Consider the following 25,357-nt stretch of genomic DNA (forward strand, 5'->3'; position numbering starts at 1 on the left):
TCACCATACAATACATCATTAGTTTTTGATGTGGTGATCCAGGATCCATTGTTTTCGTATAACACCCAGTGCTCCATGCAGTACGTGCCCTCTTTAATACCCATCACCAGGCTAACCCATCCCCCCACCCCCCTCCCCTCTAAAACCCTCAGTTTGTTTCTCAGAGTCCATTGTCTCTCATGGTTCGTCTCCCCCTCTGATTCCTCCCCTTCATTTTTCCCTTCCTTCTCCTAATGTCCTCCATGCTATTCCTTATGTTCCACAGATAAGTGAAACCATATGATAATTGACTTTCTCTGCTTGGCTTATTTCACTTAGCATAATCTCCTCCAGTCCCATCCATGTTGATGTAAAAGTTGGGTATTCATCCTTTCTGATGGCTGAGTAATATTCCATTGTATATATGGACCACATCTTCTTTATCCATTCATCTGTTGAAGGGCATCTCGGCTCTTTCCACAGTTTCATTCCTGTTGTCTTCAAGTGATCACTTGAAGACCTGAAGATTATTTTTTTAAGATTTTAATTTTAAGTAACCTCTATGCCCAACGTGGGGCTCAAACTTATAATGCCAAGGTCAAGAGTCACATGCTTCCTCAACTGGGCCAGTCAGGTGCCCCTTCAAATGATCATTTTTAATGGCTGCTGTTTTATTTTATTTTATTTTATGGATTTATTGTTTTATTAGAGAGAGAGAGCTCACGAGTGTGGGGATGATCACAGGCAGAGGGAGAAGCAGACCCCCTGCTGAGCAGGGAGCCCCATGCGGGACTCAATCCCAGGACCCTGGGATCATGACCTGAGCTGAAGGCAGACACTTAACAGACTGAGCCACCCAGGCGCCCCAAGGGTCAGAAAATTCTAAATTTGAACATGACTTTCCAAGTTCTTATGAAGGCGTATCTGTCAAGGGAGCATATTTTGACAGTCTGTTGGTTTGATTTATAACCTATATATTTGAATATAGTGGGTGTGCTTTCTCCGGTACCCTTGCTCTAAACCCTGAATATGTTAGCACAGGCAGTGAGTGGGCTCTTTGGAGAGGGACAGAATACGAAATTAGAGCATATTGCTGGCGGCTGTTGAACCATACCAGCTCCAGCATTAATTTTACTTCTGTATTTTGCTTTGGTGACACAAGGTCAAGAAAAACTGCATGCCGTGAACTATACTTCAATTAAAAAGAACCCCACAAAAAACAGTTACCATTCTTTAAAAAAGAAAATCGGTATTAGATTTAGAAATAAGTATTTGCGGGGCACCTGGTGGCTCAGTTGGTTAAGCATCTGCCTTTGGCTCAGGTCATGATCCCAGGGTCCTGGGATTGAGTCCTGCGTCGGGCTCCCTGCTCAGCGGGGAGTCTGCTTCTCCCTCTCCTTCTCTCTCTGCTGCTCCCCCTGCTTGTGCACTCGCTCTCTGTCAAATAAATAAATAAAATCTTAAAAAAAAAGAATGTGGTATTGGGTAAACTGATAATTTATTAATGGTCTATCTTGTCATCTTGGGATACCCTTCATCACACAGGGATACCTTGAGAGATTTTCCTTAAGGAGAAGCTACAGGGAAATAACCTGTCTGATGCATAGCTTATATATTGTGGGTCTCTTATTGCTAAAATTTAGGCATATTCCTCTTCAGTTGAATGGATTTTCTAGTTTACAAGCTTAATTATTTATAATTATACTTAGTACAATTACTTATAAAATAAAACATTTAAGTATTTATTTATTTTTAATTGTTTATTGTTATGTTAATCACCATACATTACATCATTAGTTTTTGATATAGTGTTCCATGATTCATTGTTTGTCCATAACACCCAGTGCTCCATGCAGAATGTACCCTCTTTAATACCCATCACCAGGCTAACCCATCCTCCCACCCCCCTCCCCTCTAGAACCCTCAGTTTGTTTTTCAGAGTCCATTGTCTCTCATGGTTCGTCTCCCCCTCTGATTTCCCTCCCTTCATTCTTGCCCTCCTGCTATCTTCTTCTTTTTTTTTTTTCTTAACATATAATGTATTATTTGTTTCAGAGGTACAGATTTGTAATTCAACAGTCTTGCACGATTCACAGCGCTCACCATAGCACATACCCTCCCCAGTGTCTATCACCCAGTCACCCCATCCCTCCCACCCCACCCCCCACTCCAGCAACCCTCAGTTTGTTTCCTGAGAATAAGAATTCCTCATATCAGTGAGGTCATATGATACATGTCTTTCTCTGATTGACTTATTTCGCTCAGCATAACACCCTCCAGTTCCATCCACGTCGTTGCAAATGACAAGATCTCATTCCTTTTGATGGCTGCATAATATTCCATGGTATATATATACCACATCTTCTTTATCCATTCATCTGTCGATGGACATCTTGGCTCTTTCCACAGTTTGGCTCTTGTGGACATTGCTGCTATAAACATCAGGGTGCAGGTACCCCTCGAATCCCTACATTTGTATCTTTGGGGTAAATACCCAGTAGTGTACTTGCTGGGTCATATGGTAGCTCTATTTTCAACTTTTTGAGGAACCTCCATACTGTTTTCCAGAGTGGTTGCACCAGCTTGCATTCCCACCAACAGTGTAGGAGGGTTCCCCTTTCTCCACATCCCCGCCAACATCTGTCGTTTCCTGACTTGTTAATTTTAGCCATTCTGACTGGTATGAGGTGGTATCTCATTGAGGTTTTGATTTGGATTTCCCTGATGCCGAGCGATGTTGAGCACTTTTTCATGTGTCTGTTGGCCATTTGGAAAACATTTAAGTATTTAAAGAATAACATGAACACAATATATACGTGCACTCCCTGGAGCCCCTAGTTTTGTGAAACAGGTTGGCGACCACTGATCGTGCACCCCTGACATCCTCAGATGCATGGGTTCAGACAGTGGGGGATTGGGGTGCTCGAGTCCGTTGTGCTCGGTTTTGCTAAGCCAGCTCACGTTGCTTTGGTTTTCTTTTGGTTCCAGTTCCTTGGCAACTTTGGAAGATTTAGATTGGCTGCCACTCAACCACACTTTCTCCACAGTTTCTGAAATTGTGCTGAATGTGACCATTTCGATGCTGACATTTCTGCAGGAGCATGGAGCGGCCACCACTGGTATGTGTACCCAAGGGCTCACGCGAAATTTCAAGTGTTCCCCTGGTTATGTTTATCAACAGCCACCATAGAGCTAAAATGCTGTTCAAAAAATGATGTAATGAACACGTCAAATGCCAAAAGGAATCCATTGTTTCTGTTACTAAAAGGTGGTAGTAGACTGAAAATCTGGAATTCAAGCTTGAATTTGACTCTCTACCATTATTGAAATTCTGTGGCCACTGCTCATAAATGGGTTATTTTTAATTAAAAATAATTGATTTTAAAATTCTTTTATTTGATGTCCTTGAAGGTTAGACCTGTCATTGGTTCTGCGATTTGAATCTTTCTTCTCTCCTCTGCTCCTATCTGGAAAAAAATATTTGAAAAATAGGAAGGCTGGTGAGAAGAAGCAGATTGATGTGGATTTAGAAAGCCCACGAGCTAAACAGACAAAACCCTTCCATAGGGAAGGGGATGGAATTCCTTAGCTCTATTCTTGACTCACAATATTCTTTCTTTTTTCATTGAAGATTTATTTTATTCTATTTGATGTTGACAAATAAAATTGCATATATTTATATTTTTAAGTTTTAGTTATTTAAGTCATCCCTACACCCAACATGGGGCTTGAACTCACGACCCCAAGATCCGGAGTCACACGCTCCTCAGACTGAGCCAGCCGGGTGCCCCTAAAATTGTATGTTTAAAGTGTACAATGTGATGGTTTGAGACAGGTTTACGTTGTGCAGTTGTTACCACACTGGAGTTAATGAGCCCATATATCACCTCCCATAGTTAGTTTACCTTTCCTTTGGTGAGAATACTTAAGATCTCTTAGCAAATTTCAAGTATATGATACACTATTATTAACTGTAGTCACCATGCTGTACATTAGATCTCCAGAACTTATTCATCTAATAACTAAAAGTTTGTGCCTTTTGACCAGTATCTCCCTACTTCCCCATCTCCTAGCCCCCTGTAACCACTATTCTACTCTGTTCAGGGTATTATTTCTTGAATTGTCAACTGGACCTGAACATTTTACTTTTAATTCTTTCTTTCTTTTTCTCTATTTCTGTCTCTTTCTGTAAGGGAAATTCAGGGAGCAGACTGTGGACTTAGAATTCATACACTCATCTATCCATCATTCATCCACATATTCATCCATTCATCCACCACCCACCCATCTGTCCACACATCCATCCATCCATCCATCCATCCATCCCAATATCCATTCATTCATTCATCCATCCATCCACCTACCCACCTATCACACATCCATCCATTCATCTGTCTACCCATCCACCCACCCGCCCATCTATGTACACATCCATCCATCTACCCATCTATCCACACACCCACCCATCCATCCACCCGTCTATCCACACATCCATCCATCCACCCATCCCTCTATCTACCCACCCACCTGTCCAAACATCTACCCATCTATCAACCCACCCACCTGCCCATACATCCATTCATCTGTCCCCTTACCCACCCATTCACCCACTCACCCATCTATCCACACATCCATCCATCCATCCATCCACCCCAACATCCATTCATTCATCCATCTATCCACCTACCCACTCATCCACACATCCATCCATCCATTCATCTATCTACCCATCCACCCACCCACCCACTGACCCACCCATCCATAATCTACCCATTCATCTATCCCTCCTCCCGCTCATCCATCCACACATCCATTCATCCATTTATCCATCCATTCATTTATCCACCCACCCATCCACTCACCCACTCATCTATCCATCCATCTATCCATCCATCCATTAACTCATTGCTTATTGAGTACTTTCTATGAACCAACATTGTCCTATGAGTGGGAGTAAAAAATGAAGTGATACACGGTTCTCGCTCTCAGGGAAGTCCTGTTTAGTACAGGAAAGAGATGTGTCAATAAAGAAAAAACAAAGCCCACAGAGTAGGGATCTGGCATCTTTCTCTGGAAGAGTGTCGAGGAGAAGTTCTGAAGGATGATTCTAGTACATCAAGGATACGAGGGAGCACTGCCAGGAAGAACTGTGCGTGAAGCTCCCGGCTTTGGCAGGGGCCCCATGTGTTTTATGCCTAGTGTGCCTGGGGCAGTGGGCGATGGCAGGAGGTAATCCAGAAAGAGATCCCGGGCCAGATCACTGAAGAATGCTGGAGCAGCAGTTAGACCTGCATCGTGGGAAGACATTCCTGGTGGAGATGTGAGGGCTCGACTGGGGGGCAGACAGGCCTGGGGTCAGGGGCCCAGGATCACATTCTCTCTGCCTTGCCGCTAACTCTCGAAGTCTGTCTCCTGACCTATGTCATGAGGTGGTTACACACAGGTTTCTATCCCTTCCAGATTTTTCTGGCTCCTTGGAACCACCTGACGTGACACCCTCCATCCCCCCACTCACACCCAGGTTCTTCCTGATGCTGGTGACTCAGCGTAGGGAGGAGCCCCCCCAGCCCCCCCCGGGTAGGAGAGTTCCTGTCCTCTGAGGCTCTGCAAGAGGGAAGACTAGTCATTAATGTTGAATTCGCTTCTCCTGCGGGTGATTCCAGTGGGAACCACCAGTCCTTACCCTCAGAACAGAACCTCCCCAGTGACCTCCGTTGTAACAAACTCATCAGGAAGCTCAAGTGTTCGTATATGATCCAAATTACAACAATCCATTTACCTTACAACTGGAAATATAAGTACAGCTAAGAATGTAATTAAAATAAGCTATTTTCTATCAATTGCCAGAGAGTCAGGGCTGAGGAATACAATGACAAAGCACCTCGAGGCGACTAAAAATTGTCCTCGTTTCTCTTGTCTCCAAGAAAAATCCCTTTGCCTAACGAGCAGATCATGGCATGTGAAGGGGATTGGGACGTGCCCTGTCAGTGACTTGGGGCCAAGGGCCCGGGCATGTTCTTCATTGAAGTTGTTAATTCCCATGATCTGAGCTCTATCATTCAGCAGTGAGTTTCCGGGCCCCGTTGTCTCCCGTCGTTCTAGTTTTATAGCCATCAGTGACTGGTGTCACTGTTTCTCCCCTCCTTTCTAGAATTCTGTGAGTAATCCCAATACATTCTGAGAGCAGTAGAGTTTAACGGTTACAACACAGGGTCGGGGATCAGATCTGGGTTTGAGTCATGACTAAAGCCCGCGTGACGTTGGGTGACTCTCGATGTCTGCTTCTTCTCCCCCCAAAGAGGGTAATTATTACACTGATGTGGTGTGTTGTGGGGAACTCAGCAAGACCTGGCGAGGGAAATGCCTGGCCTGGGTCTGCGTCTTTGACACAACACAAATGCCAGTTTAAAATCTCAGAACCAGGGGCGCCTGGGTGGCTCAGGCGGTCGAGGTTCCGACTCTTGGTTTCGGCTCAGGTCCTGATCTTGGGGTCGTGCAATCGAGCCCCATGTTGGGCCCTGCGCTCAGTGTGAGGTCTGCTTGGGATTCTCTCTCCCTCTGTGCCCCCCTCAAATAAATAAATAAATCTTAAAAAAATAAAATAAAATCTCAAAAGCAGACCTTGTCCCCTTTATGCAACAACAACTCGACTGAGAGCAAGGAGTCTTGGATTTCTGGGATCTGCCCCATCTTCAACACCTTCCTAAAGTTCCCTGTGGCTGGGCCTTCATTTGTAAGTGGCAGGACTGTACCTTTCCTGTAGACTCACAGCATTAATTGAAGGGTACCGAGAGGGGCTCCCAGGTGGCTCAGTCAGTTAGGCATCTGCCTTCGGCTCAGGTCATGATGCCAGGGTCCTGGGATCGAGGCCCACGTCGAGCTCCCTGCTCGGCGGGAACCTGCTTCTCCTTCTCCCTCTGCTCTCCCCCTGCTTGTGTTCTCTCTCTCTCTCTTTCTGTCAAATAAATAAAATCTTTAAAAAAAATAAGGGTACCGAGAGGTCACGCAAGTGAGGATGGTTTTGTGGTCTTTCGCACGTGTGGACACTCAGCAGAGGTTTGTGGATCACGATCTGAAACAGTCTAGCTGCTGGGATTTCAGAGGAAGGCTCACCTTGGAATTTGTAAGCTTTTAGGTTTGCAATCATCAGGCCATGTTCACAGAAATTATGTCAGATCTCGGGGGAGGGGGGTCTCGGAATTATATTCTGCACACGCCATTTCCAGGTGGCGTTACTGGGTTTTTTGGGCACCTAATGAGTTTTATACCTTGATTAACTCTGTTAAGGGAACTTTTATCTATGACCTTAAATAATTTTTGGAAATGCGGTTTTATTTTTATTTTTTTTTTAAGATTTTATTTTTTTATTTATTTGAGAGAGAGGCAGAGATAGAGCAGGGGGAAGAGCAGAGGGAGCGGGACGAGCAAACTCCATGTGGAGCGCGGAGCCTGACTCGGGGCTCGATTCCACAGCCCTGAGATCATGACCCGAGCTGAAATCAAGAGGCAGACGCTCAACTGACTGAGCCACCCAGGTGCCCCGGAAATGTCGTTTTAAAGACTGCTGTATTTTCTGCTGTGAATTTACTGCAATTTATCCTTTCCCCCCATGCTAGACGCCTCATGGGTTTTAGTATTTAATCAGTATAAAACGAACGCAGTAGCGTTGTTGTACATTACCTCTTCATGCATCTGGTTAGGTTTCTCGAGAAAGATTTTTTAGAAGTGAAATTGTGGGGCTCAGTGATGTGAATTTCATAAAGCTCTTGAAATACGTTGTCCTAGTCCTTCTGGAAACTCTGCAGTCATGAATACTAGGTGCCTGGGGTCATCCTTCCAAGCTCTGCGGCATCCGGCAGTAGCTTCTGTTTGCTTCTCCGACCTGATTGTGTGAATAGCATTTGGTCTCTGTTTGCTTCTCCTGTTGGAGAGAACAAGGCACCGTTCTCTGAATCGTGTGTCGCATGTTGTCACATCAACTGACGGATGTAACTCATCGGTTGCTTTGCAGAGTCCAGATACAACCTGTCCCTGCAAGAGCTGGTGTGGGATCCACACACGGTCCAGGCTGACCTCAAATCCCGATTTGGTTTCGATGACCTTCATGCAGAACAAATCCTGAATTACTCAGCTCAACTGCAGGAGGTATGCGCTCCTGATGCTTCTCACGCTTTTCCCTTGAGAGTGCTCCTCTGGGGGTGCTCCCCGGGCGGGCGGGCGGGCGGTGGGATGGGAGAGGCAGCAGGACAGAGGGTCCTCCGCGAGCATCGGAATGCTTGGACTGGTTTGGCCCTTCTAGAAGTGAATTCTAATCTTGAAATACCCTTCCTCTTACCTGGTCACTGTATCCCAGCCCCAAAGGCGGTTTGGAAGTTATAGGAATAATCAGTAATTCTCACTCCCGGCACCTGCAGTGGGTCCGGATGGGAGCGAGGGGGCAAGAGTGGCAAGGCTCACCAGATAGGAGCCTCCCTTTCCAAACTGTATAAAATAAATGGGTTGGACGAGCTGATCCCTGGAGACCCAGCTCGCTGCTGCTACTCCTGAGGTTCTGCAAGGGTCTCTATCTGCACGTTCCCCTTTTGTCACTTCTGTGAGTTTGCGTCACATTACATAGAACCTTTACCTTAGAAGGGTAAGTATTTCAAGATTAGAATTCCAGGGACGCCTGGGGGGGCTCTGTTGGTGAAGCGTCTGCCTTCGGCTCAGGTCATGATCTTGGGGTCCTGGGATCGAGCCCCGCGTTGGGCTCCCTGCTCCGCGGGGGGGCGGGAGGGGTCTGCGTCTCCCTCTCCCTCTGCCCCTCCCCCTGCTTCTGCACGCTCTCTCTCTTTGGCTCCCTCTGTCAAATAAATAAATGAAATCTTAAAAAAAAAAAAGATTAGAATTGCAAGGGCAATGGTTGGGGAAGTGCACAGAGCATATGTCACAGGTGTGAGGTCCTCTGGCTGCTGGAACACGTTACCACCAGCCTGGTGGCCCCGCACGACACACGTTTATTACCACACAGCTCTGGAAGTCGGAAGCCCCAAACGGGTGTCCTGGGGCTAAAACCAGGGTGTCTGCGTTCCTTCTGTAGGCTCCAGGGAGGTGCTGTTTCCTTGCCTTCCTAGCTTCTAGAAGCCGCTGTGTGCCGTGGCTCAGGTCCTCTCTTCCCTCAGGCCAGTGACGATGGGCTGTTTTTCTCATGAGGCTCTGTTGCCTTCCCCTCCCTTGTGTAAGGAGCGCTGTGGTTTCACTGGGATGTGGATGGTCTCCGCCTCTTGGAGTCTGCTGGGTAGCAACCATAACTCACCTCCCAACGCAGAACCTATTCATAGGCTCTGGGGATTCGGAGGTGAGCCCCTCAGGGGGACCATGACCGTGCCCCCCACCCGCGTGAGGCCCCTCACCAGCCAGCAACAGCAGAGCCTCCCAGGGCCTCCCCCAGTCCCGCCTGACTGTGGGCACTGCCATTCCGGGCCTTTGCATATGCTGCCCCCTGGAAGAGAGAAATCTCTCTCGCTTCCTTTCTCCACTGCCCACCGAGAAGACAGATACAGCACGGCTCACATCCCCGTGGGACCCCCATGTCCTCCCTCCCCTGTGACCTGTCACAGGGCCATCGCAGGGAACCTGACCGAGTCGTGTCCACGTCTTAGAGACCGTGCGAGTCCTGTGGGGAGGGACGGGGCCATGTTTCCCTCACGGGATACCGTGGCTTTGTGACAGTCACCAGTGTTAGTTCTCTGCGTCCTAAAGGAAGCTTCCAAGGAAGCTGTGGGCGTTAATGCTTTTTGGCTGTCGCCATCCATAGAGGTTCTAGAACATGGTGCCCAGTTACTGTAAATCCGGGTAACGGGAACGCGGTTCGTTCCCACACACATGGAAGTGCTTTTACAGAGTAGCCACAGAGGAACTGCATGTAGAAGTTCATTTGGGTCCAAAATGTCAAACCGTTTCTGACCCACAAGTCCAGTTTGACTTGTCCCGGCTTCCTCCATCTTTGGTAACTGGAAGAGAAGATGTTTCTGGCGAAGCAGCTTTGGGGGTGCAAGGTGCCAGGTGAACTGGGCTGGCCCTCTGTCTGCTTTTGCCTGGAGAGTGAAAAAGAGCAGAATTTGATTCATCCTGTGTCCTCGACCCAGAGAAACTGCTGTTTCCACTGCTTGTGGACAATCCTGAAACACGTCATTCCAGAAGGCTTCCCTCCACACCGGCCACATAAGCGACCCTTTATCAGCCTGTCCCTTCTCCTGTTGTGCAAAGCCTGGAGCTCGTCCTTTTTATTTTTTTAAAGATATTTATTTATTTATTTATTTATTTATTTATTTATTTTTAAAGATTTTATTTATTTATTTGTCAGAGAGAGAGCACAAGCAGAGAGAGCAGCAGGGAGAGGGAGAAGCAGGCTTCCCGCTGAGCAGGGAGCCTGATGCGGGGCTCAATCCCAGGACCCTGGGATCATGACCCGAGCCGAAGGCAGACCCTTAATGACTGAGCCCCCCAGGTGTCCTCTGGAGTTCTTCCTTTGCCACGGTTGTGGTATTATTCTCAGAAGGGAACATTATAGAAAAAAGCGGACTTGTAACTATGCTCCCTCTCGTTGGCAGATTCCCACAGAGGAGGCCTTGGAGCGGATGGTGTGTTCCGTCTTGTCCGGAACCTCTGAGGACGAAGCTGACCAAGAGGGTCACACTGGAGACTGTCACCCCCGCTGGTCCAAGGCCAAAGACTACCTGGTGCACGCGGTCAACTGGCTGCAAGTCTACAAGCAGGTGCCGTCCCGCAGCGAACCACTCAGCCTGTCCGCACCCATCTCTTTCCTCCCCATCTCTCATACTTTGATTTTATTGATTTTTAGTGTTTGATTTCTTTTTGGGAAAGCAGGTAACACGAGACGTAAGTATGCACTGTAGTATTGCGAGGAGGGGCCTGGGCAGTTGCAAACCCGAGAACCTGTTCCCTTTCCCCATGCTCTGTTCCCTGTTTCGTTGCGTGTCCTTTCCAGGGACAAGCCCTGGGAGCCCCACGTCCTGCCCATTAAGTGCCCTTCTCCCGCATGTGACTGCCGGCCTCCCCTCACTGGGGCCTCACTGCAAATGTCCCTGGAAAGCCTGTCTTACACTGAGATGCACACGTGGCCATGGCAAGAATCATGGTCTGTTTTTGGCATGCGGGGTTTCCACGGGCCTCCTTGGACAACCTCCTCGGGTGTTCAGATGCAGGGGTTTGGCCCCCTGGAGCTCTTGGGGGGCCATTCAGCCTGTCCCTTCACTCTGGTTTTGACAAGAAGCATTGTACTCAAACAGTAACTGATTTAAGGGAAACAGTGAGAAAGATGCTGTGGCCCATTTTCGTGGATGTGCTGGTGTGGCAGGGAGTCCCAGAGTGATTACGTAGCCACAGGCTGGAGGCCACCAGGGGGTCTGGCTTGCTAACAAGAGGGTGCTTTCCGGGGAGCTGTGGGTACGGTGTGAGGCAGAGCCTGCCTGACAATAACGCTGCACTCATTTTAGTGGACGTGATGTCACCTTTTCCTCAAAGGACATGTACTGACCAAGGTCAAAATCTCCAATCGTAGATAAAAGATTATCAAACTCAACACCCAAAGAACAAATGATCCAATCAAGAAATGGGCAGAAGACATGAACAGACATTTTTCCAAAGAAGACATCCAAATGGCCAACAGACACATGAAAAAGTGTTCAATATCACTCGGCATCAGGGAAATCCAAATCAAAACCTCAATGAGATACCACCTCACACCAGTCAGAATGGCTAAAATTAACAAGTCAGGAAATGACAGATGTTGGCGGGATGTGGAGAAAGGGGAACCCTCCTACACTGTTGGTGGGAATGCAAGCTGGTGCAGCCACTCTGGAAAACAGTATGGAGGTTCTTCAAAAAGTTGAAGATAGAGCTACCATACGATCCAGCAGTTGCACTCCTGGGTATTTACCCCAAAGATACAAAAGTAGGGACCCGAAAGGCTACGTGCACCCCAATGTTTATAGCAGCAATGTCCACAATAGCCAAACTGTGGAAAGAGCCAAGATGTCCATCAACAGATGAATGGATAAAGAAGATGTGGTATATATATATACAATGGAATATTATGCAGCCATCAAAAGGAATAAGATCTTGCCATTTGCAACGACGTGGATGGAACTGGAGGGTATTATGCTGAGCAAAATAAGTCAAACAGAGAAAGACATGTATCATATGACCTCACTGATATGAGGAATTCTTAATCTCAGGAAACAAACTGAGGGTTGCTGGAGTGTTGGGAGGTGGAAGGGATGGGGTGGCTGAGTGATAGACATTGGGGAGGGTATGTGTTATGGTGAGCACTGTGAATCGTGCAAGACTGTTGAATCTCAGATCTGTACCTCTGAAACAAATAATACATTATATGTTAAAAAAAAAAAAAGCAGATAGCAGGAGGGGAAGAATGAAGGGGGGGAAATCGGAGGGGTAGACGAACCATGAGAGACGATGGACTCTGAGAAACAAACTGAAGGTTCTAGAGGGGAGGGGGGTGGGAGGATGGGTTAGCCTGGTGATGGGTATTAAAGAGGGCACATACTGAATGGAGCACTGGGTGTTATACGCAAACAGTGGATCATGGAACACCGCATCAAAAACCAATGATGTATGGCGATTAACATAACATAGTAAAAAAAAAGTTTCCTATAAAAAAAAAAAAAGATTATTACAGAAATGCAGGTGTGATTGATCACTTGGTCGGACTAAAATGATCACGGGGCAGTGTTGAGCTGGCTGGCACCAGCATGGTCGGGGGGACACCTCCGCTTTGTGCATGATCCGGGTTAATGCACGGTGATTCAGCGCACCCACGTGCTCATCATGCTTTTGCTCGCACCTTGTGATTTGGGCAAAAAGCATCTATGTTGGTGTCACGTTGATGATAAACCATGATGTTGCTTGCCTTTAGTATCATCATCCCCAAGTCCATGACGAAGAACCGTAACTAGCAACCATGTATTCGTTACGATAAAATTGTGAAGTATATCAACATATTTATGCTGTCCCAGACACGTCAGTTTAGTCTTTAAGGCATATGTCACTGGTTTAGTGATGTATGTTGTGGCCTTCTCTCTCTGTCTTTTTTAAGATTTTATTTATTCTAGAGAGAAGGAGGTAGAGAGTGTCAGCCGGGGGGAGGAGCAGAGGGAGAGGGAGAGAGAATCTCAAGCAGGCTCCCTGCTGAGCGTGGAGCCCCACACGGGGCTCGATCTCACAACCCTGAGATCATGTCCTGGACTGAAACCAAGAGTTGGACTCCCAACTGACTGAGCCACCAGGCGCCCTGCCTTCTCTTTTGCAAGTGGTGGTGGGCGAAGGAAAGGGAAACAGCAGCCCAGTGAAAACGCAGCGTGCATCCATCGACGTCATTTTTAATCTTTCGTTTTTGAATAGAAATCAAATCGTACAGCAGTTAACAGACATTTCAATCTGGCAACATCGTAAAAATTAGGGCTGTCTATCCTCTAGAAGGCTCCGTTACTGTGTCTCATGCAAATGTTCTCATGTTTACTGCGTTACTGTTAACAGTGATGTTTCCATTTCTGCACGCGTAGGTGTTCGAGCGGTGGTGGAAGGGCAGCATGCTCCAGCAGGTGCTCGCCGGGGCTGCCCGCGGACTGGAGGCTCTCGGCAATGCGTTTGTGGAAGAGCGTGAGCCACGGCAGGTGGTGGAGGCTCTGTATGCTGTGCTTCGCATCCTGAGTGAGAGCTTGGCGGCAGATGGCCCCACCGACAGCCATCCGTCTCCCAAGACGTAAGGCGCATCCTCCTGTTTGATTACTGGTTAGGCTCGCGGGCGTGAATGTTAACGAGTGCGTAATGAGATGGTGAGAGAAAAATTCATAAAACCGCGGCTAGACCGTGGGTTTCCAGTCAGTAGCTGGGAGACTGCAGGCTGGCGTAGTGGGGACCATCCCGAAGCGTTTGCCCCAACCTGCTGTCTGTTTTTTTTTTTTTTTAAGATTTTATCCATTTATTTGTCAGAGAGAGAGAGAGAGCACAAGCAGGGGAAGCTGCAGGCAGAAGGAGAAGCAGGCTCCCCTCTGAGCAGGGAGCCCGATGCGGGGCTCGATCCCGGGACCCTGGGATCATGACCTGAACCGAAGGCAGACGCTTAACCCACTGAACCACCCAGGCGCTACCCCTATGTCTGTTCAGATGTGGACAACAATCCGGTGGGGGAACGTATCCGAGAAGGGGGTCAGCCTTCTGGATTTCAGACATAGGTTTAAAAGGAACCAAACCACTTTAGAGGCGCTTTCATGGAAGAAACTGTTTTCATGGTTGTTTTGAAATTTTGTATCGTTGAAATGTCTGCGGAAGGTCCACAAATACTTTAGAAGTGGGAAAAGGTACGGCTGGCGGCCTCTTCTTTTTTGAGATCAGCCGAATGCATTCCCGAGTGGTTGGTTCTGTTGCAGTACTGGATCTTCTTCTTCAGCGGGTACTGCCCTTAGCAGGAACTGGACCTCATTACACCCCTGAGCTGTAGGCTGTCCTTGGAAGCCAACAAAAGGTTTCTCAGTATTGTCTCAAAAGGGTCCATCTCAAGCCACGGGTCTTGGGAGCTCTTGCTGCTTACCCAGCATGAAGGGAGAATTGTGTCGTTAGAATTGCATGGGGTCAGGTCGTGTTCTTAGGGCACACGTGACATCGTGACATACATACATACATACATAATTGGAAACATTTCCAACTCCCTCGAGTTTTCTGGAACCCGGTTAGGAAGGAGGATCTTGCTTCTGAAGATCTAGTTTCCTGTGTTATCTTAGAGATTGCCCGGGCGCTAGTGATGGAGGAGGTCACCTTCAGGACCCTACAAATCTGCCACACCCCTGCCACTTCTGCCCGGGGGACAGAGAGCCCCGGGGGACTCTGGCTCTCAGCTCCTCCAGGGATCGGGGATGTGAGAGACGGCACCCCCTCAGAGGACCTGGTGTAGGTGACCCAAGCTTCCCCTGCCCCCCGCATACTTTCTGCCCACACTCAGGGTGGGAAGATTGGGGGGTCTTCCCCCGGATGCTGTGTGTGCTGGGCCAGCAGTGGGCCCCTGGAGCCTCCCTTTCTCCTTGCACCCACTTCTGTTCAGGGATACAGACGGACAAGCAAATCTGTGGCCGGTGCACAGGGATCTGGCCTCTGGGTTTCTACCTCCCCACGCTGATGGCATCTCTCGGTGGCCCCTGAGGCCTTTGCTGGTTATCAAGCCCTTTGTCTGCTGCTGGCTCCATGCAGGAGCCCCCAGTGGCCCTGTGTCTTCACCTCTAAGGAAGGAAGGACCCGCCCCCCTTGTATGGCCGGCAGGGAGACCCCGGGTTGAGAACACCCCACGCTTAGCAGCTGCTCACAAGCACTGCCCGGTCCCTCACACCTCCCACATCTCATACCTCCCACGGCATCTGCATCTCCCTCCTCAACTCACCCCCCCATCCCTCCATCCCGCTCACTAAGTTTCCTCCTCCTCGGACGTCTCCTCACACGGACCTTCCAGATTTAGTTGTGTCTTGTCAATCCTGTGTTTTCACAGCGGCTTGTCTCCTGTCTTTGGTGTGGACGCAAGCCCCACCACGCAGGTGTCATCCGTGGGTGGCCGCGGCTCGAGTCCCGGCGCCGTCCCCGGTGCTGACACCTGCTCTGGCCGCCAGGCTCACGTCCCCTCCTGGCATCACCCGGTGCATCTTTCTTAGCGCTCGCTGTCATTGTTATTTTAGACCGCGTCTGCCCCTCCTGAAATCAGCCACTCGCTTCCCGCGGTTCCTCTGGATCCTTGTGCTGTCCACACTGCCCTTGGCAGGAAACTGCTGGCCCAGGACACTGCACTCATTACTTCTACCCTGTTCTTGCCGATTGCTCACACCTTCTCTCTTCCAAGTCACGACTTCCAACCGGAAGCCCAACCAAGGCTTCCTTTGGTCCCGAGGATGCGCGTCCTTAGAGGCAGGCGTGCTCGTGGTGGCTCGGTTCTTGCTGGACCTCCCGCACCAGGACGATGAGAGGCGGGAGAGGCAGGCCGGTGTGGGCACGGGGCCAGGCGGGGCCAGGCGGGGGCCAGGTGCCACCTGCCACTGGACACCAGCCTCGGGCACCTTGCACGGGTGTCCCCTAGCAGCATCTTCTGGGTCTCTCCTTGCAGCTCACTTTCTCTCCCTGGGTACAGGATTCCGTGCACTTGCATAGACCACCCTGAAGGTCTGCATTGTCGTGCTGGGGCACTTGCTCCCACAGTGTGACCCCCATCTGCTTCTTCACTCGCACATTCGGTTCCAATTTCAGCTCCTCTCATTGCAGAGTCCTTGTCTTTCCTGCTGCTCTTCTGGGTTGCTCCCTCCCTCTTCCTGAGTCAGGTATCCTCCCGGGGCAACAGGGAGCCTCTGGGGTGGGGGGAGGGGAGCTGCGGCACCCTGGGGCAGTTGGACAGCCCCCCCCCCCCCGTGACTGCCTGCCCTCCCAGGGGACGTGGCCCCTGCAGCTGCTCAGCTGGGGAGCACTGTGCCTGCACGAGTGGACCCCGTTTCCCTCGCCTCCCCGCCCGGGGTCTGCAGGTTTCCAACCGCCTGGCCGGGCGTCCTTGGTCCTTGGAGAATCTTACAGCTGCTGCTAAGTCACCTTTGATGGGTCCCGCACCCACCACTCACAACGTGGCATTCGGAAACTCTTCTTAAAATCTCTTCCTGTGCCCTCAGGTTACTGCATCTACAGAAGTTGGAGAATGTTCTTTGGGACCTGCCCCCGCGGTGGCCGGCTCTGAAGAGATTGCTTCCGCTCCTCGGGGCTCTCAGGAACGCGATAGCCCAGAATTTGCGTTTTGTGCAAGGTAAACTAGCTTGGTCTTATTTGTCACCTACTCGCTAGGAGCCAACGTGAGATTGATTGAAAAGCAGACTTCAAACTGCGTGACACCTTTGTTGAGCTTGGAGGTAGTTGGCACCATGCGTTTTATGCTCTGCAGGGTGACTCGGTGTGGCGGGGGGTGGGGGCTTAACTGCCGTCACCGTGAGCGTAGCCTCCTTTTGGGAACCAGTGACATGACGGGCAGTTTCCCGCCCAAGGGGTGCGACTCCCATTCACATGCTCAGCCCTTGTGTTCAGATCGGGCCAGAGCGTATCCCCGGATGATCATTCTTCTGCTCCTTCCGTGGGGCGGGGACAATGCATTCCTCCTCCTTTCCAGAAAGCCCTTCTTTGAACCTCCACTGACTAGTGGTGTTACTTCTTGGCCCAAGGTGACACCACATGGGCTGGAGGCTTCTCACCTTTTCGTGGCGGAGAGAGAAGAAATGAGTACGGATGTCCCTTTGGAGTGAAGCTCTCCTGTCTCCACGGTGCCATCCTCATACGTCTCGGGGAAGCCTGAAATGATAGTGCAATCAATTTTCTCCATTTTGTTCTCTCAGGAAGATCATAAAATGTCTGATAACAGGTGCAGTTTGCTGAGCTGCAGGTTTTCAGAACTCACTGTCCTATGCACGGCCTCGTGGAGAGGTCAGGCTGGGAGTAGCTTTAGGGGAATAGTAATGCGTCAGTTTGTTGACCTTACAGAAGTGCTCACGTGCCTGGAGAGATCAGCTAACAGCTCCAGACTGGGCGGACCCGACCAGTTGCAACCGGAAAAGGATGTGCTCTTTCGGTGGAAGCAGGTAAAGCATAGCATGGGGTTATAAATCGACAGGTTTGATAAAACATTCAAGAAGCTCATGCAATCTTCAGTTTTGCCCCTGCTGTGAGCTGTGCAGGCAAAATGTGCCAGCAAAAAGGGCAAGTTTTCGAAGAGCCTTGTCTTATTTTGAAATTCGGACTGCTGCTGAGGTCTGGCTGTGGCTCCCCGGCCCATGGGGGGCGAGCGCAAGCCTCTCTAAGTCACCCCTCCTGCTCTCCTTCACCTTCCAGCTCTTGGTGAAGAATGCTACGGATTGGCCTCTAAACGTGAGCTTGCCCGGGAGGGAGGCTCTCCTGTGTTGTGGGAGCCCTGGCGCCTGGGAGGGCTTCCGAGGGCTGACGTGTCCCCACGACTCCAACAAGACCAGCATTTTAAACAAGCTCCTGAGGTCAGCAGAGGACGCGGTAAGTGGTCACCTTCTGATCTCATCTGCCAAGACCAATGGGCTTATTTTGAAGGTCAGACCCCATACGGAATCCCTGCCGCTCCTGCTCCGTCCTTCCTGTCTGGCCACACTAGGAGGCTGTGCGGCACCCATCCAGCCAAAATCTCCTCGACAGCAAGCGGGTTTCCCCTTTAAGAGCACCCCAAACTTTCAGACCGTGCCCCTCTGCTTCCCTGGTTTCTGGGCTCCCTGTCCTCTCCATCCCTGGCTGCAAACGTCGCAAAGGGTGGAAGAGTATCTTTGGGCATCAGTCAGCTTGGAGCCAAGAGGTGCCGGTGGGCCTGCTCTTCCGTGTCCCTGCCCCTTGCTGAGCACTCGAGAGCGGGGAGCAGTTTGTTAGTAAAGATGATGATGTCACCTTCGACCCATATTTTTCTCACCGAGCGCTACAAATTATAGTACTGTTCACCTTTCTGCTGTTCATTTCTTCCTCCATATTACGTGTTTCATTTCTTAGCTTCTCGCACTCCCAGGTAGGGTCAGGCTGGAAGGGGCTGGTGCGTTTCTGCTGTGTTTTTTTGTTGGAGGATGTGGGTTGCAGCCCAGCCTGTGGTAATCATGGGAACGGAATCCCAGGACTGTGACTCCGAGGAGGCCGGGTCCAGTGGGGGCCGCTGGGGGACTAGCCAACACGATGGCCTTCACACCTGCGTCCCTGCTGCTCGATTGCTGGACGAGCCTTGATTTGGGGATACAGGGTCAAGTCTAGGACGGTCCCTTAGGTTCTCAGAGGCCCACGGGGCACAGTCAGGAGAGTCCTTGGGACGGGAGACTGGGCACGGGTGTTTCAGGGTGCCGGACCGTCCTCGCTAAATGTATCACAAACGACGTGTTCTTCTCCTGTCCAGGATCGCCTTTTGCAGGAGGTCGTCACTGGGCGCACAGATGTGCCAGTTTCGGGACCCGAAGGGTTTCTGGGCTGGCAGGAAGTGGCGGTGCAGCTGGTGGACGTGGGCCTTTCCTGCAGGCGGCTCTGCCGATGGCCGGGAGCGGCCACCTCACCCGGGGACCGTGACCTTGCTGGTGACTGTGAGGACCAGCTTGCCGCAGCGCTGTAAGTTTGTGTGCGGTGGGAAACTGGTGAATAGTTGGGAGCCAGGTGATCCCAGCCATCTACTAAAGCAATGGATCCACATAGTATATTCCTATTTCTAGTATATTCTATTTCTAGGGGGAGGCATTATTATTTTTTTTTAATCTAAGAAAAAGGACTGACCTATTTGGTACTATTGGAAAGCATTTAAAAATGCAAAATATTAGGGGCTCCTGGGTGGCTCAGTAGGTTGAACATCCTGCTCTTGGTTTCGGCTCAGGTCGTGATCTCAGGGTCGTGAGATCGAGCCCCGAGTCGGGCTCCACACTCAGCGCAGAGTCTGCTTGAGATTCTCTCTCCCTCTGCCCCTCCCCCTGCTCGTGTGCACGCACACTCTCTCTCTCTCTCTCTCAAATAGATAAATAAAATCTTAAAAATAAATAAATAAAAATACAAAATAGTAAACAAGCCCTTTAAAGGTTTACCATTGACTTAATCTTTCACAAGCTTTTTGGCCTCAAAGTTGATTTCATATTATGTCCTTTTATTTTCCTCTTTCTGTTCTCTTGATTTGTTGTGTCTTATGTTTCATGTGTTCCCATGAACGATTCTCCCTCATTTTTCAAATTAGGGTGCGGGAATTCGTAAGCAATCAAATACCTAGTAAGACAGCTATTGCAAAGGTTCTAATTTCTGACGCAAATGACCGCCAGGTGCCCGTGTATGTTTGCATGTAGATGAATTCGTAATGATCCGTCTCCTGGAAAACCACGATTAAATGCGAGCTTTCTCTGGATTCTCTTTGATTGCAGGATATTTCATGCACTAGGAAAAGTACAGTTGTCCCTGGAAGAAACATCCTGCTGGAAAGGCTTCACAGGGTTTATCAGGAAGACCTGTGAACTGGTCCGCTATGTGAACATGCAAGGAAGCGTCCAGAACGGTCCGTCTGGTAAGTCAGTGGTCTTCGCCGCGGGAATGTGGGGGCTGCTTCCCCTTCCGCGCGTTGTTCATGAGAGACGCCCATATTTAATGATGAGGAGCTGGAAGCAGAGACTCACCAAGTATATTTGCCATTGTGATGCCCACAGTAAGTCACTGCTGTCTGTTACGGCAAGACCGCCCAGGGGTCCTGGTTTCACTGGTTGTCCCAGCTGGTTTTCACCAGCGACCACTTTTCTCTCAACCTGTCCTGGTTTGGCTGATAAACACGTGCCTGTACGGACCAGGCATGACGGACCCTGGGAAGTCCCGAGGTGCTGCGTGTGGGGCCTTGTCAGTCCTGTGCTGTTAGGCCCACCCTGCACTCTGGGGGCAGCACCCCCATGTCGAGCCAGCTCCCCTCTTCCCGTGCCGTCCTCAAAACCAAAAATCCCCTCAAATACGAATTGTACAAGTTTGCAACGGCCTGACCCACAGGCAGTCATTCTCTCGTCCCAAAGGCCCTCTTTTCTGAGAAGATGCTGCCAGGGTGCGACCCGTGTTTGTGACTCGTCCTGGTCGAGAGCTGGTCGTCTGGGTCTGGGTCTCCTTGGGGACCGTGCTCGCTCTGCGTGTGCCGTGTGCTGTGTGCCCTTCTGCTCCGTGGGGTACCAGCTTCCCCTCGGAGCACCTGCTGCTTCGACTTGGGTGGGGAGGGAAGTTATCTGTTCTTGCTCCGTGGCCACGTCCACTTAATCTCGCTTCCTTCTTTCCTCCTCAGACTGCTGGGGTTTTTATTTCTATTTTTTTAGTTTTTATTTAAATTCCAGTTAGTTAACAAACAGTGTAATCTTAGTCTCAGCTGTACAATATTGTGATTCAACACTTCCCTACACCACCCCGTGCTCATCACGACAGGTGCCCTCCTTCCTCCCCATCACCTGTTTCCCCATCCCCCACCCACCTCCCCTGTGGTGACCAGCAGTGTGTTCTCTGTAGTTAAGAGTCTGTTTCCTGGTTTGTCTCTCTCTCTTTTTTCCCCTTTGCTTTTTGTTTTGTTTCTTAAGTTCCACATATGAGTGAAATCATATGGTATTTGTCTTTCTCTGACTGACTTACCTCACTTAGCGTAATACCCTCTAGTTCCACCCACGTTGTTGCAAATGGCAAGATTTCATTCTTTTTGATGGCGGAAAAATACTCCGTTGTGTGTATACACCACATCTTCTTTATCCATTCATCAGTCGATGGACCCTGGGCTCTTTCCGTGGTTTGGCTGTTATAGATGCTGCTGCTATAAACATCGGGGTGCATGTGTCCCTTTGAATCTGTATTTTTGTGTTCTTTGGGTAAATACCTAGTAGGGCAATTGCTGGATCATAGGGTAGCTCTATTTGTAACTTTTTGAGGACCCTCCATACTCAAGCCACTACCTTTAGAGGCTGCCAGAGAACCCCCTCTCGTGGCAGACTCCCTCTCCGTGTCAGCGTCAAGCCCACCAGCCGCCCGTCGGGTCTCTGCATCGGCTGCAGGCTGGCCACACTGAGCTCTGCACTTGGCGACAGGGCTGGGCCGATGGCCGTGCCTCCTCGGTTGGGTGCTCAGCTGGTACCGTAACTTCACCCGCTCCGGACCATTTCCAGAAACACAGGCGACAAAGAGTGACATTCAGCATCAGTGAGAAGCCTGGGTTCAGAAGTCTCAATAATATTGACAATCACAACATTTGTTGTGTTTTGTATGAATTATTTCATCCAATCCTCACGTCAACCCTTGAGTTGGGGTCTGTTTTGACTTCATTTTCAGATGGGAATACCGAGGCTCACAAAGATTAAATTCTGGCATAGACCACAGAACTCCAAGTGTCAAAGCCAAGACACATGTTGGAGGTCTTACTCGGGAGCCTGTGAGCTTCACTTCCGTCTGGACGGTCCCACTGGGTGCATCATGCTGCCTAAAGGCTGGTCGGTTACGGAAATACAGCTTGTCAGAGAATGGAGTTTTGCTGATTCTCTGTTCTGTACATTTGTTTCCTCTTTCATGGATTTTCCTAATTTGTTTCCTGTTCCATGAATTTCTTCTTTTATTTTTATTATTTCCTTCCTTCCTTCTACTAAATTCAGTTTGATGTTCCTTTTCTAGCTTCTTGATTTTCAGATTTTCTTCTTTTCTAATAGATGCTTTTGAAGCTGTAACATTTCTTCTATGCACAGCTCTAGTATATTCCACAGTTTGATATGTCATAGTTTTGTTACCATTCTGTTCAAAATTTCCTGGTGTTTATTATGATTTCCGTATATTGCTTAATTTCCACTAACATTTGGGGACATTTCAAGTGATTTTTAAAGAAAACTCCGAATTTCTAGCCTATTTTAGTGAGAGAACATTCTCAGTGTTCAGTCTTCGGAAGCTATTGAGATGTGTTTATGGCTCACGTGGTCAATTTTGGTAAATGTATGTGCTCTTCAAGACCATATCAATTCCGTCCTTGTTGGGTGTAATAGTTATATATATTAATTAGGTCAAGTTTGTTAATCATCCACATCTTACCTATTTCTTATCTGCCTCTTTTACAGACATAGATGAGTTAAGATTTCCCAGTGAGATGGTAGATTTGTCTGTTTTCCTTTTAGCTTTATCAGTTTTGCTATATGTCATTTAAGTTACTTTATTAGATACAAAGAGTTTAGAACTGACATATATTATTATTTTTTAAAATTTTATTTATTTATTTGACACAGAGAGAGAGAGAGAGAGAGAGCACAAGCAGGGGGAGTGGTGGTAAGCAGAGGGAGAGGGAGAAGCAGACTCCCCGCTGAGCAGGGAGCCCAAAGCAGGACCCGATCCCGGGACCCTGAGATCATGACCTTAGGTGAAGGCAGATGCTTACCTGACTGAGCCACCCAGGGGCCCCTGATGTCAGTATTAATGTTAGTATTAGCTGTAGTCTGGATGTTCAACTAGGATGCCACCATGGTTAAGTTTACTCCCAAGTATTTTATTATTTTTTTTCTATTTTGTAAATGGAACTGTTTCTTTAATTTCCTTTCCTTTTCTTTCTTTTCTAAAAAAGATTTTATTTTTAAGTAATCTCTACACCTAACGTGGAGCTCGAACTCAGGACCCTGAGATCAAGAGCCTTGTGCTCTACTGACTGAGCCAGGCACCTCTTAATTTCCTTTTCATACTATTCATTGTTAATATAGAAAAATGCAACTGATTTGTGTGTGTTGATTATGAATCCTGCAGCTTTGCTGAATTTGTTTGTCAGTTCTAAAAGTTTTTTGGTGGAATATTTAGAGTTTTCTACGTATAAGATAATGTCATCTGCAAACAAGGATAATTTTACTTTTTCCTTTCTTATTTGGATAGTTTCAATTTCTTTTTCTTCTTTGGTTGCTGTGGCTAGAACTTCTAGTACTGTGTTGAAAGAAGTGGGAAAAGTGGCATCTCTTTCTTTCTCTTTTTTCTGTGTTTTTATCCCCCCTCCTTTTTTCCTTTATCGTATAGTCTGGATCGTTATCTCTGACTTAATTTGTAGTTCACTCTTTCTTTATTAAGAATGCATTTAACGTACTATTAAGCTTATTCATTGACTTCTTAATTTCAGTTATTGTAATAAGTTCTAGAGTTTCAATTTCTAGTGTTTATAGTTTTTAATTAAAGTCTGTGCTGGTAGCTCCAATAAAATTTGATCTCCCGAGTGTCTGTTTCTATTGTATGGTTTTCTTCTTTGTATCACTTCTTATGTTTTATATGTAGTTGTTTTTGACTCTATTCCAGACATTATATATTAAAAATTGTGGAGATAATTTGATACTCTGGATGTTTTCCATCCTTCAGATAGGCTTTTTGCTTGTTTGCTTGCTTACTTGCTTGTTTGTTTCTGACAGGCAGTTAGAGGGGGGGCATGTCACCTTAATTCAGCCAGAAGTTGACTCCTTTTGTTTTAAAAGCATGGTGTCAGTGTTTGTGAGATCTTATGTGTTTGTCGTCTGCTCTCACTGCTAGAATGCAGCCCTTTGGGGTCCCAACCTGAGGCTGTGGTGTTGACCAAAGACATTTTTTCCTTGGTTGGCCCTGAATTCCAATTTATTTCCTACTCTGGTGAGACCGTCGAAAGCTCTGTTCATTTTCTCAGCCCTTGTTTCTGCTTTTTGAAGTAGAAATTGCCTTCAGGGGGGCGCCTGGGTGGCTCAGTTGGTTAAGCGACTGCCTTCGGCTCAGGTCATGATCCTGGAGTCCCGGGATCGAGTCCCGCATCGGACTCCCTGCTCAGCGGGGAGTCTGCTTCTCCCTCTGATCCTCCCCCTCTCATGCTCTCTGTCTCCCATTCTCTCTCTCAGATAAATAAATAAAAAATCTTTAAAAAAAAAAAAAAAAAAAAAAGAAATTGCCTTCAGTGGAAAAGTGGCTTCAAATGCTGGGTTTCACCTCACCTGCCTTCTGTCTTCTGGATCCTGGCCCCACAAATACTCTTGGCCTTGAAAGCTGTCTGATGCCTTCAAGGATTTTAAAAATATTGAAGATATATTAAATATCTCCTCTAGGTATTTGTAGTAGGAAGGTTGGGTAAAAACATTCTGGCCAGCCATATGCAGAACTGCCTGCTCCCAGTTCATGGTCAAGGCTGGTGTGTGTGCCCCTAACCTGTGGGTGACAGCAGGGCTTCTAGCCGTGGCCTGGCAGTAGGCCCTGACAAGCTCCTGGGGGACGAATAGTGAGGTGGTAAGGGGCTTGGACTTTGGAATCGGCCTGATTAGGCCATGCCCCTGACTGGCCATGTGATTGGGAACTTCAGCTTCATCATCCGTAAACAGGCACAGTCCTATGAGAATTAAGCAAGTTACTACTTAGTAGGGTGTGTGTGGTGTGTTGGGTGTTACGTAAGTACAAAGCGAAGAATAAACGTTCAAGGGTGTGTTCCCCAGGGTGCCATGGCCATGCTCCCTTGTACCAGGTACTTTCAGGTAATGTTTATTTTTTACTTTTTTTTAAGAGTTTATTTATTCACTTGACAGAGACAGCGAGAGAGGAAACACAAGCAGGGGGAGTGGGAGAGGGAGAAGCAGGCTCCCTGCTGAGCAGGGAGCCCAATGCAGGGCTCGATCCCAGGACCTGGAGATCATGACCTGAGCCAAAGGCAGATGCTTAATGACTGAGCCACCCAGGCGCCCCTAGGGTAAGGTTTAATGCGTGTTTCCACAAGCCAGAAGTACATCAACTAATGCATGTGAGTTAGGAGATCATTATTTTAAAAAAATTTTTTTTAGAGAGAGATAAAGAGAGTGTG

General features: G+C 48.4%; 1 protein-coding gene across 1 annotated transcript in view; it reads left to right on the plus strand.

Annotated features, from left to right (window-relative positions):
- The window catches only part of ABCA13 (ATP binding cassette subfamily A member 13), a 375,994-nt gene that overhangs the window by 38,533 nt on the left and 312,104 nt on the right, over positions 1-25,357 (plus strand). Inside the window, exons 7-15 of the mRNA XM_078059915.1 lie at positions 2,968-3,098; positions 7,991-8,124; positions 10,572-10,736; positions 13,563-13,762; positions 16,692-16,822; positions 17,548-17,645; positions 17,896-18,069; positions 18,959-19,164; positions 19,956-20,095. Coding sequence (XP_077916041.1) covers positions 2,968-3,098; positions 7,991-8,124; positions 10,572-10,736; positions 13,563-13,762; positions 16,692-16,822; positions 17,548-17,645; positions 17,896-18,069; positions 18,959-19,164; positions 19,956-20,095 — 1,379 coding nt within the window. The remainder of the gene's footprint in view (positions 1-2,967; positions 3,099-7,990; positions 8,125-10,571; positions 10,737-13,562; positions 13,763-16,691; positions 16,823-17,547; positions 17,646-17,895; positions 18,070-18,958; positions 19,165-19,955; positions 20,096-25,357) is intronic.

Source organism: Halichoerus grypus, chromosome 12, assembly GCF_964656455.1.
Source record: "Halichoerus grypus chromosome 12, mHalGry1.hap1.1, whole genome shotgun sequence".
Classification (NCBI taxonomy): Eukaryota; Metazoa; Chordata; class Mammalia; order Carnivora; family Phocidae; genus Halichoerus; species Halichoerus grypus.